This window comes from Malania oleifera, chromosome 13 (assembly GCF_029873635.1).
Source record: "Malania oleifera isolate guangnan ecotype guangnan chromosome 13, ASM2987363v1, whole genome shotgun sequence".
NCBI lineage: Eukaryota > Viridiplantae > Streptophyta > Magnoliopsida > Santalales > Ximeniaceae > Malania > Malania oleifera.
This window is the reverse complement of record NC_080429.1, coordinates 70,012,981-70,033,773: the sequence shown is the minus strand read 5'-3', so window position 1 is coordinate 70,033,773 and position 20,793 is coordinate 70,012,981. Positions and strand designations below refer to the sequence as shown.

The 20,793-nt window shown below is 33.8% G+C and overlaps 1 protein-coding gene across 1 annotated transcript in view; it reads right to left on the bottom strand.

The window, feature by feature from the left end:
• Nucleotides 1-20,793, bottom strand: part of LOC131146852 (DExH-box ATP-dependent RNA helicase DExH3) — a 100,527-nt gene that overhangs the window by 25,222 nt on the left and 54,512 nt on the right. Inside the window, exons 9-14 of the mRNA XM_058096659.1 lie at nucleotides 17,472-17,639; nucleotides 17,105-17,377; nucleotides 7,309-7,503; nucleotides 3,369-3,572; nucleotides 3,083-3,152; nucleotides 2,808-2,956 (exon numbers count right to left, since the gene is read on the bottom strand). Of these exons, the coding sequence (XP_057952642.1) occupies nucleotides 2,808-2,956; nucleotides 3,083-3,152; nucleotides 3,369-3,572; nucleotides 7,309-7,503; nucleotides 17,105-17,377; nucleotides 17,472-17,639 (1,059 nt within the window). The remainder of the gene's footprint in view (nucleotides 1-2,807; nucleotides 2,957-3,082; nucleotides 3,153-3,368; nucleotides 3,573-7,308; nucleotides 7,504-17,104; nucleotides 17,378-17,471; nucleotides 17,640-20,793) is intronic.

The following is a 20,793-nucleotide window of genomic DNA, read 5'->3' as shown; positions in this document are numbered from 1 at the left end:
TGAAAATTTATAATATAGTAGGCTTTGTTGAATATTCTCTGTTTAGGAATTTAAGGTTCCACCAAAAAGGATTCTGCATGGAAACATGCAAATTTAGGTGATCTGGCTAATAGGAAAAATTTTACTTGCAAGTTTTTCCTTTTTTAAAAAAAATTTTCAAAAGAAGAGATTTCATTGATAAGAAGAGAATTTATGAGAAAAAAAAAAAAAAACCTTCTCCAGTCAAAATTCTGGAAAAATCCAGAAAAAAAGAACTAATAAAACAAAACTTGAATAAAAAACATAAATTCAGAACAGAAGATTCCTCCAATCTCACTGGTAATCCGAAAAAACTAACTCCCTTAAAGCAACCAAATCCAACAAACCATAAAGAAGCCAGGTAATAAATCTTCTCCCAAACCAGCTGCCAATTCAATTTTCTCCCTGAGAAAATACATGCATTATGCTCCAACCATACTCCCCACCACACTGCAAAAATACCACATTTCCATAGTGTCATCCTCACCTTCCTTCTACCAAACCCCTAAAAAGAAAAAGACAAATTCCTCCACCAATGCTGGACAGACCTAAGATTCTCCCATCAAACCAAAAAATTATTCCAGATTCTCCAAGCATACTTAGTGTAAAAATAAATGAGGTGCCATTTCAGAATTCAAATAGCAGAAATGAGGGGATATTGCAAAAGAGGATAGTAAGTATGATAGTAATTTTGCAAGTCATGGTGGTCTATTGTTGGGTAATGGATGATATTTGCAAAAATTTGAATTGTATTTCTTACTATTTAATGATCTAGGAAGATTTCTTATGTGCCCTCTTCTCTGCTTGAAAGTTTGGAGGACATATCTATCTTTGTGGTGGGGCGTTTCGGTGTTGACTTAGCTGAGACAGATCAATGTAGGATGCGTTATTAACTACACTGGTGGAGGAAATTAGTGCACAGATGCTTAAAAAATTCTGGATGATATGGGATTGTGGCTGGCTGATCCTTGAGGTAATGAAGTTTGTTTGGATGGGGCTAAAAGAAATGCGAGTACAGATCAGAAGGAATTATCAAGATTATAGAGAGGGAAAGGAGAGAATTACAACCTAGGAGAAGACAACAGATCCTCATTGCTCTTAAAACAGCATAAAACAAAAGAAAAAGCAAGTATTGATCAGCAGAAACTAGAAAGATTATAGAGCTCTATCAATTATGAAGGGAAAGGCATAAAGAGGGGTTTACTTATTTAGCGATTCTTAGTTTTGTTTTATTTTTATTGTGACTATTAAAACAAAACAAAAAAAAGCAGCGAGGTGGAATTCATTTGGATCTTCAGCTCCATATTTGCAAAGTCTGCTGTAAGAACTCTTGGCCTCCCATGCAGTGCTACTGACTGCAAAAGAAACTGGAACATATTCCCAACATGTAAGTCACTATAAAATCATGGATTAAAGAATGTAGAAGATTTGGTCTATTACTGCTCAAAATCATTCTATTTATTATGTTATTTGTTTATAGCAAAAGGAGACATGGGTTAGCGCAACAACAGTTGAACCAATTGAAGTTTGTGAAATATAATCAAACTTAAAGGTGTGTCCATACAACAGGCAAGATTGATTCCCCATCCTTTTAAAGGATATTTGTGATGGTAATGAGTGATTGACAGGAAGAATGGACAGAGATTCTGATGAAGACAATGAATTTGTATTTGAAGATAATTCTTTAATATAGGGTGCTATTGCTAGAGCTACTAGAGTAAACACACCTGGCCATAGCACTAGGTCATGACCAAGTGCGAATATGCCATCCTCGTCTTCCAGATAAAGAGCTTCATCTGCTACTTTTAGGGCTGAAACTTACAGAAAAGGAATAGATACAATATGCTAGCACAAAGGAGACTGAAGATAAGGAAGACAATATTGGAGGATATAAGTTTGATTATGGGGAAGAAGACGATGACATCTTACTTAATGGTGAAGACTATTAGATTTATAATTAGGAATCTTCTATTGAATTGTATTTTTTAACGATTTATCTGTCTTTTATTGTATTTTGATATTGAACTATGTTTGGCAGTTCAACTTTCTTTGAACTCAGGTACTTATGTTGAAATATGCTTGTGGACATTAATTTCTACACACTTTTGTTCTTGTATTAAATATTTTGGTATTTTAAAATTCAAATATTTTCGCCAATTGCTCTACAAATAAAAAATACATTATATAGGGCATTTTAAACAAAAAATTAATAAACATGCAGCTTAACTTCATGAAGTATGCACCTTCATCTCATGCCTCCCAACTCTGGCTACCTATGTGCCTTGGTGTACCTCGTACCTTTGACTGCAATGCTTAAAAGGACCTAAATGGCCTGGGACCTCCAAAGCATTAACACTTCAAAACAAGGGAAGTGCTGGTGTATCAGTGTTTGACACACAAACATTTTAATTGTATTCTGTTGATTTTTTTCATACAAGAGGGGCAGAGGGGCATCATAAAGAACACTTAAAACACCTCAACGATTCAAATTTGCTGCACAGAAGCAGAAAAGCAGAACAGAAAAGGCAGCTTGAAATCATCACATTTATATTAACTTGCAAGACCCAACTTCTCTAATAAAACCTTGACAACCATGAGGACATGAAAAAATTAAAATGACTGAAATGAAGCTGCATAATGTCAGTGAATAAAACTCAAATTTCCGTGAAAGCTAGAAGTAAAATATGCCAAAACATAGGAAAGTCAAATATTAAACAGAACCCAGATAAACACTAAATAATACAAAATAAAGTGCCATTTGAAAATAGAAAATTGTTACACTAACTTACATCCTTCTTATCAAATGGCATGAGGAAAGGATCTCGGACGCTAAGACCACCAACAACGGTCATTATAGGATCCAGGCAGTTAAAAATAGCCCCTAATATGAGCATTTTCCCAAGTTTGGGTTCGACTGGAAGCATTGACAAGAAGTGTCCTGCAAAGCAACCATAATACTTACAAGTTCCATCTTTTTTGAAGTACAATGAGTACGCTACCCAAAAGATCTTAGAAAGCTGACATTATGAACATTAAAATGAACAAGCATGTATAATTTGTGCACCTAACAATGTCAGATTTTCATTCTCATCTAAAGCTTCGATGATCATCAAATACTCAATAGCATTTTGAACCTACACAAAACAAAGTGATTTAAAAAAAAACTGTTCAGTAGAATAAAAAATATATAATTCTAGTAAAAAAGCCTAAATGAATAAAAGCCTTGAAAAGAGTAAGTGTAAAAGAAACTCAAAGAGAGCAGACAGACCACTGCAGTGTCTTATGTCCAAATTCATGTACATGTTAATAAAAAGAAGAATCCAAAGAAGAATCCCAGAATTGAATTTTACCGATAATGGTTCTGGTGGCTGCAAGGCCCTGGATAGGAACTCTGAAATACCTCCAAGATGTAAACTTTTGATTTGCAAACAAAGAGACTGTAAAGGCGTCCTCAACAGTTCTGGCAATTGATAATCAACAAAAGCATCATAGACACATCTGGGATAGAGATGGTAACACTCGCCAGGTTGCACACGACCAGCTCTTCCCCTTCTCTACAGGGCAAGACAAAAGAAGAAAAATTAGTTACTTTTTCTGTTGATGAGTCCCAAAACTCAAAAGCATGGTCTATATGGAAGAGCTGACAAAAACTTGACATAAGTATCATTTTAACTTTTTCATTTGCTACATTTGACAACAGTTCCTTTATGCACAAAAAGATACAATATGGGTTGGATTAGGTGGGGAGTGCGGGCCTGGATCAATGGTGAGGTTGCTCCTTTTGACAGGTTGGTCATGGGTTCTTGTCCAAGGAAACAGTCTCTCTGCATAAAAGCAGGGGTAACACTGCAACAACCCTCCACCTGCCCTCACAAAGTGGAGCCTTGTGGCCCAAGGACACCCTTTGGGTTGGATCAAGTAGACAGGGAAGTATGCTAAAGGGGCTGCATGTGGGCTTGCTATTGCTGTGAAGCAAGGACCTGTTGGAGATGATTAACAGCATCATAGGGAGGACCAGAGGAGTCCAGTTTTCTTTAAGTTCAGATCAGAAAAGCACGCAGTTGATGGGTTTTTAGTGGGGTGTATATGTTGGTAGGAGGTGAAGCAAACAGAATTTGTTGAGAGACGGTTTGCACAGAAACAGATGGGAAAATCCCTGGTGTATTGCAGGGGATCTCAAACCTGGTTTTGTGCTTGCATGAGCAATATGAAGAGGTTTGTTGCAGGGTAAGACCCAAGAGCTTGTTGATAAGCTATTTCAAAGACAAACCTTCTCACATCTAGACAGATTTCTTGTCTCTGCTTCTTGGATGAAATCTATACCAATGCACTTCAAAAGTTGCTTACAAGACCAATTTCTGTTTGCATCCCTAGCTTCTGGAATATGGGGGTATGTGGCTGGTCAGACCCATTTCCACATTGAAAATATACAGATGACGATTTGAAAGATTGGGGGGGGGGGGGGGTGTTGGGTTTAAGTTAAATATGAATTTACGAAGTAGCATCATAAGATATTGGGCTATAGGGGTCGAGAAACATGATTGTTGGGGGAAATCAGCCAATTTGATTCTGAGGAGGTAATGGAAATCAAAGGAAGGAAGAAAGGAGTTGAGGGATAGCCAGGAGAACGTTTTCTAAACTTACAAAAATGGATGGAACTTCTTGGGCCAAGAAGTCTAGATCCTTATGACTAAAGAAAGGGAATAGGAACACTAAATTCCTTCTGGGTGTCCAATGCTCATACCAGGCTCAATTATGTGGACAAAATGGACGAGTGGAGATTAGTGGGCCAACCCTAACAGGGAAAATTGAGATCAAAGAGAGAACCAAAACGAAGTTTTTTTTACAAAAACAGAGAGCTATAGATCTCGAGCATATGGTTGGCCTGCAATTCAAGGGCTTAGATACTTTTCATCTTAGTAGTTTGGAGGTTGAACCTAGAACATGGAACATTGTGGTATGAGCTCTGGTCATCCTCTCCAACAGCAGTCAAAAGACAGAGGACAGCCATTAAAAGTAGGAGCATTTGTCCCCAACTAGATGCCCAAACCACTGCACAACATAGTTTGGCAACCTACTAGCATCACATAGTTCCACAACCTACTAGCATCCTTTCTCCAAGAAAAATAAGCACGCTCTATTCTTCAAAGTTCAAGAAGCAAAGAGAAAAGATGACAAAGAAATTCGCAACAATCAAAACACATCTCACAAGTATCAACAGAAAAAGTCTTGTATACCTAATTAGCAGCAGATCATTGGAGTAAACTCCATCAAGCACTACTAGCCAAGCAAAACCATTATTATTACATCAAACTTTTGCAGGAGGAATGATGCCAGCCCAGAAGTCTGAATTTTCTGCTTAAGTTACTGCTCGGCACTGCAGCATCATTACTGACCATTGACATCAATGTAGCAGAATTATTTTTAGGAGCATTTATGTCTTTTTCATTTTTTCAGAAGTTACATGAATGATTGAGATTAAGCCTATTTTTAAGGGCCAGGATTAGAATTTTATGCCACGTAAGGCTTTCCAATTGAGGTAACGAAACAGCCAAGTGTTTTTTTTTTTTTTTTCTCTTCTTTTAAAAAAAATATAATTATTACAGAAAGTTATGCTCCTCTCTTTCCCTCTAGACTCCATGAAAACAGACCTTTCACCAAGTATTTGAAAATAATAATAACAATTTCCCAACCTCATAACTTTACTCAATATTACCCAAATTACACCGTGGGGGAGGGGGGAAGGGGGGGGTGTGGGGGGCAACAATTATTAGATCCAGAAGTTCTAATACGTTGAAGCCAAGATCAATTGGCATCGTATAGAAAACTGGATTTTGGGGGATAGTTCTTATTTAGCAAAAAATTTACGCAGTCATAGAATACTCGTAGAAACACATGCAGATTGCCAAAAGGGCGATCACAATAAATTTATGCAAGGAGACTATGGATGCATGTAACCTGCATCTAGTTAATATAGTGAAATTCAGTCAGCAATGGCAAGGGAATGAATTGAATTGTGTTTGTTTTGTGTTTGTCTACAAGCGCTCAGAGAAAATCCTACTTGAATATTTAAATTTAACAATAAATAAATAAATTGGAAACTTCAAAGGCAAACACAATTTGTTTAGCAAAAACTCAACAGAACAAGGAATGCTTAACCCATTCGATCATATCCTTAAGCCCAGTTGCTTTTACATTGACTAAAGTGGGCCAACAATCCACCAAAACTCTGAAGGATAACAAAATTTATATTCAATAGATTATTGAGAAGGAGAGAGACAAACAATGTTTCAAAAGCGAAGGCGTAAGGCGAGGCATTTTAACCCTTAAGAGGCGAGGCGTAAGCCTTTTTAGAATTCATTTTTAAGATAAAATATGTTAAATAAGTTATATAGACAAAAAAGCAAGGTAAGGCTGCGTACTATAGACCCATTGTGGTCTGCCCCTTCCCCAGACCCTACATACGCAGGAGCTTTGTGCACCGGACTGCCCTTTTCTTAAAATTATATATATTTAAAATATAGTAAAAATTAAGAAAATCACAAATATAATGTAAAAAATAAAAACTAGATGTACTTTGCAAAATACTGGTTGGCCATTCAAAAATCGCTAACTTGAATACATGACATAAATCATTACAAAAGATAGCTATATCATTACAAACTTCAAACTATTTTCATGAAGTGAGATACAACTCTCAATTATTTTGGAAAGGTTGAGATTCAAGAGTTCTAGAAAATAAACTCATATTATGACATTCCTTTATACAAACATGTAGTTAAAATTTTCTAACCAATTCTAACTTGAGAATCACACACCCAAAATGCGTGAGTCTCAACTAAAAAGGCGCAAAAGGCGTGTTTTTTATAAAAATGCGTAAGCCTCAGCATGTAATGTGTTAGCTTTTTTGGAATTTGGTATTTTAGATTGAACCTCAAGGCGTGTTAGGCATGCCTCGCCTTGAGACGAGCCTCAATTGAGCCTTTTAAAACACTGGAGAGGAAAAAAAAAACAAGTCAGTGCACAATGCCTTATATATTGGAAATATTTTCAATGAATGGTGTTGCGCATTTTTTTTTTTTTGAGATTTTGTAAATGAATGATTCTTGTATTAAATTTAAATAGATCCACACTTTAAAGAAACACAAGTTAGTCATGTTCATTACATATATCGGTTCATGATTATTAAAAAGACAGAATGGGCAAACCGCAAAAACCACAACAAAACCTCTATATCATACCACAAGCTATTTAAAAAATATCATAATATGTTAACGAAGATATTCCTACCTGACGAGCAGCAGCCTTTGAGATCCATGATGGGAGCAAACAAGGAGTATTATTCAATGCATCATATGATGTCTCTTTTGCCTTTCCACAATCAACCACAAAAACTACATCATTAATGGTGATACTCGTTTCAGCCATATTGGTAGCTAGGACTATTTTTCTTACTCCATCTTCAGGCTTATCAAATATCAACCTCTGTGTATGAGCCAATTAAAGAATTTATAGAACAGGTTAATGGAGGGGGAAAAAACTCAATAACAAACATTGGAAAAATGGAAATTTTAGATAATGTCAGTTTGTGTCGCTAAGCTATCGTATACTATAAGTAAATGAAAGCAAGCAGATTCCTTCATGGACAGTAACAACAATCTATATAAGAAATGATTTAATGGATATTAACTCCCCAAGCCAATCAAAGAATGTATAGAGTAGGTTGATGGGGGGAAAACAATAACAAACCTAAATGCTAATGAAAAATTAAGGTTGCAAAGCTATCATATAGCATAAGTTCATTAACGTAATCAAAATCCCTCAAAAGCAAATAAATAAGTAAATCTACATAAGGTTCCAAGTGATCCAACAGCTAGTATGCAAAACCTCTACATTTGGAATAATGCTTCACCGAGTTTAGTTTAGCCTTGCACAACATAAACCTAAGCATGATGAAAATGCTAAAGCCCCTTAGTTTAATTATCAAAACCCGTTTTTTGAAACCGTTTAAATTTCTGAAAATGGCAATAACAGAAATGTTATCAAGCACTGCAATTTACTAACCATTTTGAAGTGTTGATAGTTCCATTCTTGAAATTCTGTAACATATTTTTAAAATTAAAATGAGAGAGAGAGAGAGAGAGAATTGCATTAAATAGAAAAGAAAGACGGTCATGAAGAGGATAAGGCATCTCCTATGAAACAGACAAGCCAAAATGAGAAAAAAGAAAAGTTAAAACAAAAATTAAAAGGAAAAAAGAAAAGGTCATATCACTCCAACAAAGATTGCCAATGGTGCTGAAAGTCATTGAGACACACTCCCTTGAGCACATCAGAGGCATAAGTCCAAAGTGAAGCAATATTCTTATCATTTCCTAAACTTGGCCCTTTTTCAAAAGCTCTTTTAAAATTCAAAAAAATAAATAAATAAATATAAATATAAATAAAATGGTTTTCTAAATGACCTGCCAAGTACTTTATTTGCATTATTTTCATCACTTATATTTTTTCCATTTCCAAAAATTAAAATAACATGGTTTTTTTATCACAAAAGAAGTATATTTAAAGGGAAAGAATATACAACACAGGAATAAGAAATCCTCCAAAAAAAAATAAAAATAGAAAAAAAGTAATAAAAAAAAAAAAAAAACAGACCAATCACGTTGAACATCTTCAACACATAATCCCTTGAAACAACCAACAAAAACAGACCACAAAGAAGCCAAATACTGGATCTTATCCCAAACAAAAACCCAACAACTCTCCTTTCCCTTAAAAAACAGCAAAAAAGCCACGCCTCCGTAGAGCAGCCTTGTCTTTGCTTCTGAACCCCAAAAACGAAATAGCCAGCATATCCTCTAGACTCCAAACAAACCCAACTTTCCCCAATAAAACCAAATAAATAGTTCAAATCCTCCAAGAGAAAAAACAAGTCAAAAACAAATGAGAAGCAGATTCAGAACAATCAAAGCAAAGAACAAACATGTGTGGCGATAATGCCTTAGAAGGGCTCCAACATTGCAACAGATTGTTACCCCCCAGTTGGTTTGCAAAATGAAATTGAAGCAAGAAAGGAATCGAAGAAGGAATGGAATTACTTTTGGAATGCAATTACTGTGTTTAGTTAGTAACATGGAATGATTGTTTGCCACTATTTGGTATTATTCAATGGCTTCTATAATGAAATAAAAAATTATCTTTTTTTTTTTATATAAAAACCCCAAATACATAATTATTTAATTTTATCTTTTTATTTTTACTTTATAATAGAGAATTTTATTAGTGTTATTTTTTATTGTTTTGTTTTTATACTAATTATTATCCTTGAAATAATAATTATTTTTTCCTTTTTATTATTATTGCACTTTTTTCTATTATTATTTTTATAGGAATAAATATTATTGCCATTGTAGCTATTATTAGTTGTTATTATTATTTAATTTTGTATTTTCATCTTTATTTTATAATAGTGAGTTTTATTAGAGTTAATATTAATTTTTATTGTTGTTATTATAATTTTTTGTTTTTTGTTTTTTTTTTGTTTTTGTTTTTTGATCATGGGTTTGAGTCCAAGGAAACCACCTCTCGATATAAAAGTAGGAGTAAGGTTGCTTACACTGTGACAACCCTTCCCTTACCCTCGCGAAGCAGGGAGCTTTATGGCCCAGGGACACCCTTTTTTCATCATTAAAATAATAATTATTTTTATTTTGTTATTATTACTTTTATAGTAATAAAAATTATTGCCATTGCAATTATTATTAGTTGTTATTATTATTTTATTATTAACTTTATAATAATTATTTTCCTTAAAATAATAAAAAAATATTTTTTCCTTTTTATTATTGTCCTTAATGTTTTTATTATTATTATTATTTTTATAGTAATAAATATTATTGCCATTGTAATTATTAGTTGTTCCTATTATTTTTTTACCATTTTTAGAATCACTATTGTCCTTAAAATAATTATTATTATTTCATTCTTTATGATTATTGTTCTTGTTATTATAATTTTAATAGCAATATATATTAGTATTTGTTGTTATTATTGTCATTGTAATTATTTTTAGTTGTTATTGTATTTATAATAATAATAATAACAATTAATATTATTATTTGTTGTTGCTCTTTTTTGTTATTATTTTTTTTATTATTTTCATAATAGTGATTATTATTAAAGTTAAAATATAATAACTATTATTTTTTAATCTTTTATTATCATTGTTCTAGTTGCTATTTTATTTTAAAAAGTAATAGATATTATTATTTGTTGTTATTATTGTTATTGTAATTATAATTAGTTGTTATTGTTTTTATAATAATTAAACAATTAATATTATTATTTGTGTTTTTTTGTTTGAATATTATTTTTTAATTATTTTCATAATAGTGATTATTACTAGTTTTATTATTATTTTTTTTGTTGTCACTACTATTTTTTATTATTTTTATAATAATTATTATCCTTAAAATAATAATTATTATAGTTTTTGCCTTTTTTATTTCTATTGTTCTTGTTGTTATTATTTTACAATAATAAATCTTATTTTTATGTTACTATTAGTTATTACTTTTTATTATTTTTATATCGTATTATCCTTAAAATAATTATCATTATTTTAGCTTTTTTATTATTAATATTTTGTATTATTATTTTTATAATAATAAATATTATTACAACAAAGAACAAAAAAACCTAGCTTTAAGTCCTACTAGGTGGAGTTGGCTATATGAATCTTTTCCGCCAATTTATGCGATCATAGACCATTTCTTTTGACAAATACAAGGCTATTAAATCCTAAATATCTCACTCCAAGTTATTTTAGGTCTACCCCTACCCCTTCTACTGCCCCCCATAGTAACTAACTCACTCTTCCTCACTGGCGCACTATGTGGCCTACGTTATAAGTGTCCATACCATCTGAGTCGTCCCTCTTTTATCCTATCTTCTATAGGAGTTACACCTAACTTACCGCGAATATGTTCATTCCTTAATTTATCTTTCAATGTATACTACTCATCCATCTAAGCATTCTCATATCAACAACTTTTACTTTTGTCGCCCAACATTTTGATCCATATAGCATAGTTGATCTTATAGTCGTCCTAAAAAACTTCCCTTTTAATTTTAAGAGTATTCTACAATCACAAAGCACACTTGAAGCACTTCTCCATTTTACCCAACCTGCTTAACTCTATGCATTACATCATCTTCAATTTCTACTTCAACTTGCATAATAGATCCAAGGTATCGAAATCTACAAATGTTATTTATTTCTTCATTATCAAGTTTAACTTTATCTCCAATATTCCTCCAACCATTACTGAAATTAAATTTTATATATTCTGTCTTATCTCTACTTATCTTAAAGTCTCTAGATTCCAAAGCTTCTCTCCATAAATCTAACTTAGCCTCTACTCCGCCCCTAGTTTCATCAATCAATACAATATCATCTGCAAACAACATACGCCATGGAACCTCCTTTTGAATGCTCTTAGTCAGCTTGTCCATCACTAAAGCAAAAAGATAAGGGCTCAAAGAAAATCTTTGATGTACACCTATGGTGATTAGAAATTCTCTACTTTCTCAATCTATAGTCCTTACACTAGTCATTACTCCATCGTACATATCCTTAATGACATAAGTATACCTACTACATGCACCTCTTTTAACTAAAACCCACCATAGAACTTCCCTAGGTATCCTACCATATGCTTTCTCTAAGTCAATAAATACCATATGTAAGTCCCTTTTCTTTTCCCTAAATTTTTCCATTAATCTTTTTAAAAGATATATAACTTTTGTGGTAGATCTCACAGGCATAAAACCAAATTAATTTTCTAAGACCTTCGTTTCTAGCTTTAATCTTTGTTCAACTATTCTTTCCCACAGTTTCATCGTATGACTCATAAGTTTAATTCCACAATAGTTATTACAATTTTGAATATCTCCTTTATTTTTTAACATGGGTATTAAATTGTTTTTCTTCCATTCATCTGGCATTTTCTTAATTTTTATAATTGTGTTAAATAAATTAGTTAATCATATAATTCCGTTATCACCTTAGCATTTCCAAACTTCAATTGGAATGTTATCCGGTCCTATAACTTTTTCATTTTTCATTTTTTTAGTGCAAACTTAACTTCGTTAACTCTAATTTTGCGAATAAATCTCATATTTTTAGTCTTTTTCTCATTTGTCAATTCTAAGTTTAAGTCTTCTATTTGGTTTTCATTAAACAACTTATTAAAGTAACTTCGCCATCTTTCTTTCATGTCTTCATCCTCAACTAAGACAACATCATCCTCACTTTTTATCCATTTTACATTTCCTAAATCCTTACTCTTCCTTTCTCTAGTTTTAACAAGTCTAAATATATCTCTTTCCCCATCTTTTGTATCTAATCTATCATACAAACTATTAAATGATCTGTGTTTAGCTTTACTAACAGCCCTTTTTGCATCTTCTCTTGCCTCTTTATACTTTTCAAAGTTATCCATGTTTCTACATTTTTGCCGCATTTTATACCAAATTTTTTTTGTCTTTACAAATATTTGGACATATTTATCCCACCAACTTTCTTTTCTATTCGAGAATCTTCCCCTAGATTCACCTATAATCTCTTTTGCTATCTTTTTAACAGATCTAGCTAATCTACTCCAAAGAGTATTTGTATCTATCCCATCCTCTATAATCCAATCCCCGTCTTCAATCATTTTATCTTTAAATTTTATAATATTTTCTCCCTTTAGGTCCCACCACCTAATTCTCTTATACTAGTTTATTTTATCATTTTTCTTTCGTTTTTTAATACATATATATCTAACACTAAGACTCTATGTTGTGTGGTCAGGCTTTCACCTAGAATAACTTTACAATCCTTGCATAATAAACAATTTACCCTCCTAGTTAAAAAAAAAAAATCTATTTGACTTCTATTTTGTTCACTTTTAAAGGTTATTAAGTGTTCTTCTCTCTTAAAGCAAGTATTCATTGTAATAAAATCATATGACAAAGCGAAGTCTAAGATCATCTCCCCAGGATCATTTTTTTCTCCATATCCATATCCTCTATGTATCCTCTCATAACCTTTATTATCTCTTCCAACGTGCCCATTCAGATCTCCTCCTATAAATATTTTCTCACTCCCTAGTATGTCTTGTATAATATTATCCATATCTTCCCAAAATTGTCTTTTAAGATTTTCTGCTAAGCCTACATGAGGAGCATAAGCACTAATGATATTTATTATCTCTTGGCCTAATACCATCTTGATTTTTATAATTCTATCCCCTACTCTATTTACATCAACAACTCTATCTTTTAAGTTTCTTTCTACAAAAATTCATACTCCATTCTTGTGTTTTTCTTTTCCAGTGTACCAAAATTTAAATCTTGATTTATCAATTTCTCTAACTTTCTCCCCATCCACTTAGTTTCCTTAAAAAAATTTATATTAATTTTTCTTCTAATCATTGTGTTCACAATTTCCATGTTTTTACCCGTAACCAGCAAGATCTTAAATTTCCATTTTGACCCAAATTTCGAACCTCCAAAAGTACGGAAATTTCAATTTCGATTTCATTTTGAAAAAATAGTGGAAACCAGTAGGAGAACATGGAATTCTTTATGAAGCTTTAGAAATGATTAATAGACAAAATAATATAAGTTTTAGGACTAATATATTACAAGTAGATACATCTATGCTATGTATAAGGTGGAGAAGTTGTAATATAACATGTGCGTCAAACATATTTGTAAGATAATGTACATTAAATATATTTAGTGAATCAATTAATACAAATGAAATTCATAAATCATTTAAATATTATTTATTATACAAATAATGATATTTTAGAAATTAATGTTTAAATAAAATGTTGTTGTAAGTTTATTTTTTCATATAATTTCAAAAGCACTTGTAATTTATTTTTTCATATAATTTCAAAAGCACTTGTTATAATCATTTGTTTCGATAAAAATAAATTAAAAGAGAAATTTCATTTTACTCCTAAATCCCTCATTTGAATTCTAGGGAAATTTCATTACATAGTTCAAATTTTGACAAGTTTCGCTAAAATTAGGAGATTTCGATAAATTTAGGATGATTTGTTGAGATTTCGATGGAAATTATGCAAGATGGAAATCGATAACCATTTCGATTTCGAGGGGTGACAGAAATTGGAAATTTTGATGTAAATTTTGACAATTTCGTGGAAATTTAAGATCATGAGTGACCCAATATTCCAAGTTGCTAATCTAATCCTAGTTTTCTAAACTAGCTTCGATACCTACCCACGTCCATAATGATGTAGGAACCCTCGCATATTTGACACCGTACCTGGCGCCGACACAGCGTGTCGGTTCGGGGCGACGACCTAGCCCACCCCTGCCCAGTTTTCGCTACAACTAAGTGGCACAAGTGCAACACGTCGCTCGTAGGGGACGCCCCAACAAATATTCGTTAAGGATTCATATCATAGTGATCTGATGAATTTTACATTGGTTGTTAGCTACCTAACACAACCTGCCTTTACCTAGGCTTGGGATCGGTTGTGTGTGAAAAAATTAGGACAATAAGAGCATCCCAGGCAGAGTTATAATAATAAATATTATAGTTATTGCAATTTTTATTAGTTGTTATTATTTTTATTATAATAGAAATAATAATAATTATTATTATTATTAGTATTTGTTATTGTTTTTAGAATTTTTTGTATAAAATGAGTATGATTCCATGGAATGAGAATCAATTCTAACCCATTTGGACTGGGGTCACAATTCCTCCATTCGCAGCAACAGTATTCCAACCAAAATATGATTCCACCTTTGATTCCGCAAACCAAACACAGGAATGTGATTCCATTTCTGAAATTTGATTCCATTCCAGCACTCATTCCGCAAACCAAATGGGGGGTTAGTGACTTAGTGTCAACTCTTTTATGAACAATCAACCAAATAAAAACCTTAATATTTCAGAGGGAACTTTAGCCTTCCCAATCATATGAAAGAAATAAAAGAAATAATCTCGAGTCAAGAACTCAAAAGAAAGAATTACAGGAAAATTATCCTAAAGACTCCAGCACCTACTTCCTCACATCCTCCCTACTAGAAGGACAGCAACCCTCCAATAAAATCAACAGAGATGCAAGCTCCTCCACCTCTCCATCACTCAAAAATTTATGGAACTAAACATTTCACAAAAAATTCTCCTAGTAGAAAGCAAAAAGGAAGAAATAAGGCCATTATGTAATGAAGAAAGACGATAAAAGTGAGAAAACAACATGAAAAGAGTAAAATCCTCCCCTCAAAGCGTCTTCCCAAAAATGAAAACTCATCCCATTGCACACCTCAAATTTCGTATTAGGGATAAAATGTGTATAAAGCTGAGATATAAATCTCCAAGGACTCTCACGAGAATACCAAAAACCTACACTAGTATCCCATCCAAATCCATGTAGGCCAAATTTACTTTTAATACATTATGCCAAATTGATTTCTCTTCTAAAGGAAACCTCCATAACCATTTCATTAAGGCAACGTTTTTACACACCAAGTTCACAAGACCCAAACCCTCTTCTTTTCTTTGACCTATACACCACCTCCCATCTAATGAAACGATCTTTCTTCTCCCCCACCACAGACCAAAGAAACTTTCTAATGATTCTCGCAATAGTCCTAGCCTCATAAACCTAAAACCCTCCCAACTCCTCCTATCAACCTCCTCATTCCAAGAATCTCCCACCAAAGACTGAAAAGACTTATGATCCAGCCACATATTTTCAAACCTGAAAAGATTCAGAAATGATTAGACACAGGCCTAGACCAAACCAATTGAGAAAGATTCAGAAATTCCTCTATCAATCAATACACAATAAGAACCTATCCAAACAACTAGCAACAGCCCTCTCCCCACCAACTTACCAAAAAAATTAGACGTTATCCATTAGACTGAAATTGTAGAAAGCTTAAGAATCATTTCAAATTATCATAAAAAAAAAAAAGCTTCTTTTAAAGGTAAAACATGGTTACAGAAAAAGAGAAATATTTGCAATTGTGTGCAATGACTGCAATTGTGTGTATGTGCGTGCAAGTGTGTGTGTGTGTGTGTGTGTGTGTGTGTGTGTGTGTGAGAGAGAGAGAGAGAGAGAATGAGTGAGTGAGTGCTCATAACCAATGTTTTAAAAGGTGCGACTAATGACAGCCTCAAGACAAGGCATGCCTACAATGCCCCAAGGCATGCCTAAAATCCCCCAAGCCATAGTCTAAAATACCAAACACCTGAAACAAATGCATAATACAACAAGGCTTATTTATGTGACCCAAATTCTGTGCCTTCTGTGCCTCTTAAGTTCAGGCTTACACATTTTGGAAAACTTAATCAAATGTATAAATAAAATGATTAAGGAATACAATAATCTAATTGAGCCTCTAACCTCTTAAACGTAAACCCTTAACAACAGAGAGTTGAATGTGTGGTTTACTTGAACAATTTAAGTTTGTATGCCTAGAATGATAAACAAGTATTTAAAAATCACACTGAATTTTTTTTTTCAATTTTTATTTTAAAATTTCCTATTTTTTTCCTTGTCTTTTCAATACATATGTAATTCATTCAAATGCTGTTATATAAAAATAAAATTCCTAAAACAATAATGCTTCACATTAGCCTGCTATTAACACATTGCTCCTAAGTCCTAACTATCCCATTGCAAGTTGCTTGCCAAATACTTACTGTGCGCAAAGCTCAAAATATCAAGAATGCGGGACAAAAATTGGGACCCTTCTACTATACACACCTTTAGGGGGTGTGTATGATCCCAAAATCCAACAGCTTGTAATATGGTGTACAAGACATGCCCACCAAAGGTGAGTTGTATATAGAATTTTCCTAAAAGATTGTAATGTGCAGTCATGATATGTACCCTGCATTAATAAAACGCTACATAATGAATATACAATATGAAGGAAAGACAGAATGGAAATAACAAATTATACAAATAGGCTTAAAAGAGAGAGAAGTTTCAAAGGAAACGATCTTTCTAATGTAAACTGAATAGTGACAGTGACTCTGTGAGCTTACCTGCTCTGAGCTAGCCATTGAACCATGACATACAAGCAGCAAAACTTTACTTTGATCTCCCAGTATGGGATGAGATTGGAGCTGATCTTTCAGAGAATTTATGTCATCCCAGCCAGTCATAAAAACCAAAACTGCACCAGGCCTTTCCTTTTTAACTATGTGGCAAAGTACATGCTCAATGAGGTTAAAACCAATAGAATCTGGATTCCAACAGGATAAAGACTCCTGAGTTCGTAGACTGTACTCCCTATAATCAGCAGCTTCCAGTGCATCCTGTTCGCACAAGTAAAAAATAGAAGGCATATATATACATATAGAAAATACATACAGCCAACAAACAGGAGCAGTGATTCATAGAATTGTTTACCTCAACAACTGAAGCAAGTTGGCTTTTCCTCTTTCTGAGAGTTTGTTTCTGCATTTTCCACATCTTTTCTTGACCGTAATCATCAATTTGGTTATACGGGGTTAACTTATATCCAGTTGCTTCAAGAATATTCTCCAGAAAGTTACTACGAACTGGATATGTAAAACCCTAAGGTAGAAGGCCCCAGACAAGGGTGCACCCAACCCAAAAATACATTAAAAGATACTCAAGTCAGACCACTATACCTTGAATAAAAAACATTATAACCTAAGCAATTCTTGTAAGAAAATATCAAGAAGAAAAGAATTTTTTCCAAACATGGTTATTTCACCAAACTAGTAGCTCATTTAGTGTTTCAGATAATTTTGAAAATCAAAATCAAAAAATTGTTTCCTGGTAAAATTTTGAGGCACCTCATATCCTGTTATCATGGTTTGAGCTAAAGATAAGGAACCATGAGAGAGCTCAATGAATCCAGGAAGAAAAAAAGAAATTGATAGAATGCTGATGGGATTTGTGCTGGTTTTGATTTATGCTTCTTGTTGGTTTTGTAACAACAAAACGTATTCTACCAGATAGAAACATAAATATTGAGGGCTTGTGTCAGCCAAGATTCAGAAAGAAGGGGATACTTAATGAACAAAGAAATAGAGTTATTGGGACGAAACTTGATTTCATAAAAATTGTCAGCCTTGTCCCTGCGCAATCAAACAATCTAGAAAATGGGCAAACAGCAACCAATACCTTGATGAAGATATGCAATTAATTAGGTTTTCAGGCAAATGTAACCGCTGACATTTTAAAGCTACAATATATGGAATTTTCCTCATGCAAATTACATAGGAGAATGTCCACTATATTGGGATCATTTTCAAACATTACCTGTAAGACTAATTTTAACCCATTGAACCTTACCCCCTCCCCCCTATTCTCCTGAGTTCTCAAAACTCTGAGAATTTAATTTTGATTTCCCTCCTTCATATGATCCAGTCATACTATTTTTCAATTATGAAGAAAATATAGTAATGCCTAGTTGCAACTTCCAGCTCTTCCTCTTTCCAAATCAGAGTCACCCCTATAGCAGTGCCCATAGGTAGAAACCCAGACACTTCTCGCCCTTCAATAATTTGTTTCCTGATGTCAAATTAGATTCTCTTTCCACTTATTTTAGAAGGCACTGACCAGAGTCATTTTCCTAAAATAATTTATCCTTAATACATTTGAGGAAATGATTCCGTAGAGGTTTCATAGGCACGTGGTCCCTATCTTCCTCTCCTGTGGTCCTCTAGCAGCCCCACTTATGTCATAGTCAACTGAAGTTTCCAATTTCATGAATGTATGTGCTGATACTCCTCTTCTTCCTCCCCTGTTCAACGCTGCCAACCCGGACTCAGATTTCTTCCCCCACTCCTGCAGACCTGCCTTGCCTTTCCATTCACAATGAATCTAACAAAGCCCCTTAGACTACACCTGCAATTGGAAAAAATCCCCCCCCCCCCCCCAAAACAAAAAACTGAATTTTTGTCCTTTTCTCCATCCACCATTCCACAAACTTCCCTGCCATCTTTGAAGAATCCACCCCCATCAGGAATAACTCTTTGCTGCTCAACAGGCGCTTTTGCACAAACAATTCAGTCTTACAGATCTAAAAACATGTACCACCAAGGCTTTTGCCTCATAATAGGGTGGGTCAGAGTTTGGCATTTAGGTCTCAAGCCTCGTAGTAGGGCGGACTGTGGTTTGGCATTTAGGTCTCAAGTTTGAGACCTACAACATGCCGAAATAAAGATATAACAATACTACATTATTTGCCCTGTACCTTTATGGAAGTATTATCAACCTTAAGCCATACACCGTAGTTAATCTTTAGAGAGCACCAACATTCTCCCATGACTACACACTTCAACTCTACAAGGACAGATTGTTGCCTTTCATCTTCCAGAACTGCATTCCTTAGCCCTTTTCCAACCAAAAGCAATCAAAGACCATCTTTGCTCTCCCACCCAAATGGCAACATCCTCCCACCATTTCTGGTGACTTGTAAAATGCCCTACATTCAAGGACTATATCAAAGGATTTTCTCTCGGCTATGAATTTACGGACGCCAGCTCTCATTAAAAATGAGAGAGAGAGAGAGAGAGAGAGGACTCTTCTTTCATTTGTATATTTTGAATAAGGGCGTACAAAATTTACCACAAATCAAAAACTGGACCTCAACTGAATCATTTAGCATTTCATTTCAGTATTTCAGTTTTCGGTTTCAGTTTTAATTTTCATAAAAATCAATTTTCAGTTTTAGTTTTGGTTTCACGAAAAAAACCAATTATATATATATATATATATATATATATATAATAAGAAAACATTTGTTTTTAATAGTATATATATATATATATATATATATTCTTCTCTATTTCCTTTTAATTATTTGTTAAATCCAAGCTTACATTTTTTAGTTGGATGTACAGCACTTATGAGAAAAAGAATACAGAAAGGAGGGGTTTTATAGAGTAGCGGAGCCCCCCCACCCCACCCCACCCCACCCCAAACTCTTTCTTTTCTATGTGGGTCAGACAACAGGCAAGTGAGAAATGAAGAGCTCTGGGTGTGGGGAACAAATTGTCCCACATTTCTCAGGAGGAAGAATGGAAGACTCTTCCACCTACTATAAAATCCATCCCACACAGCACATCAACCAATATCCATGGCAAGCTTGCAATATTAGCTAGCAGGCCAGGGTCATCTAAAATTCACATGCACCATAAGGGGCTTCAAAGCCCATTTTCTTTGGTCATATTCTCTTCTGACTTTGTTGTCCTTGCTTTACTTCGGCCTAGAATTTATCTTTTTTGAACTTTATTTAATAGTAAAACCTGGAAAAAAAAAAAAAAACAAACAAACAAACAAAAACAAATCAAACCGTAAACGTTTGGTCAGCGATTTAATTGAATCGTCAGCATTAGGGGTGTACACAGTTCAGTTCAGTTCAGCTATTGCCAAAACCGTCAACCGAACCAAACTGCTCGGTTTTAAAACTACTGAACCGCAACCAAACCGTATACCGTCGGTTTATGACCAAACCAAACCGTCAACTTTACGGTTCGATTCGGTTATTTCAGTTTTACAGAATTTTAAACCAACAAGCCAAAAAACCATTACTTGGGGCCACAAGTTGAGCTGCATCCACAGCCCACAACCTATTTTATTATTCTAACTGGACCAAGCACATGAGAATATGGGACATCTGGAAAGGTAGATCCAACGACAATATATAAGGTGGGAAAACTTGTTTTTTTCCCATTTCCAACCGATGTGGGACGGC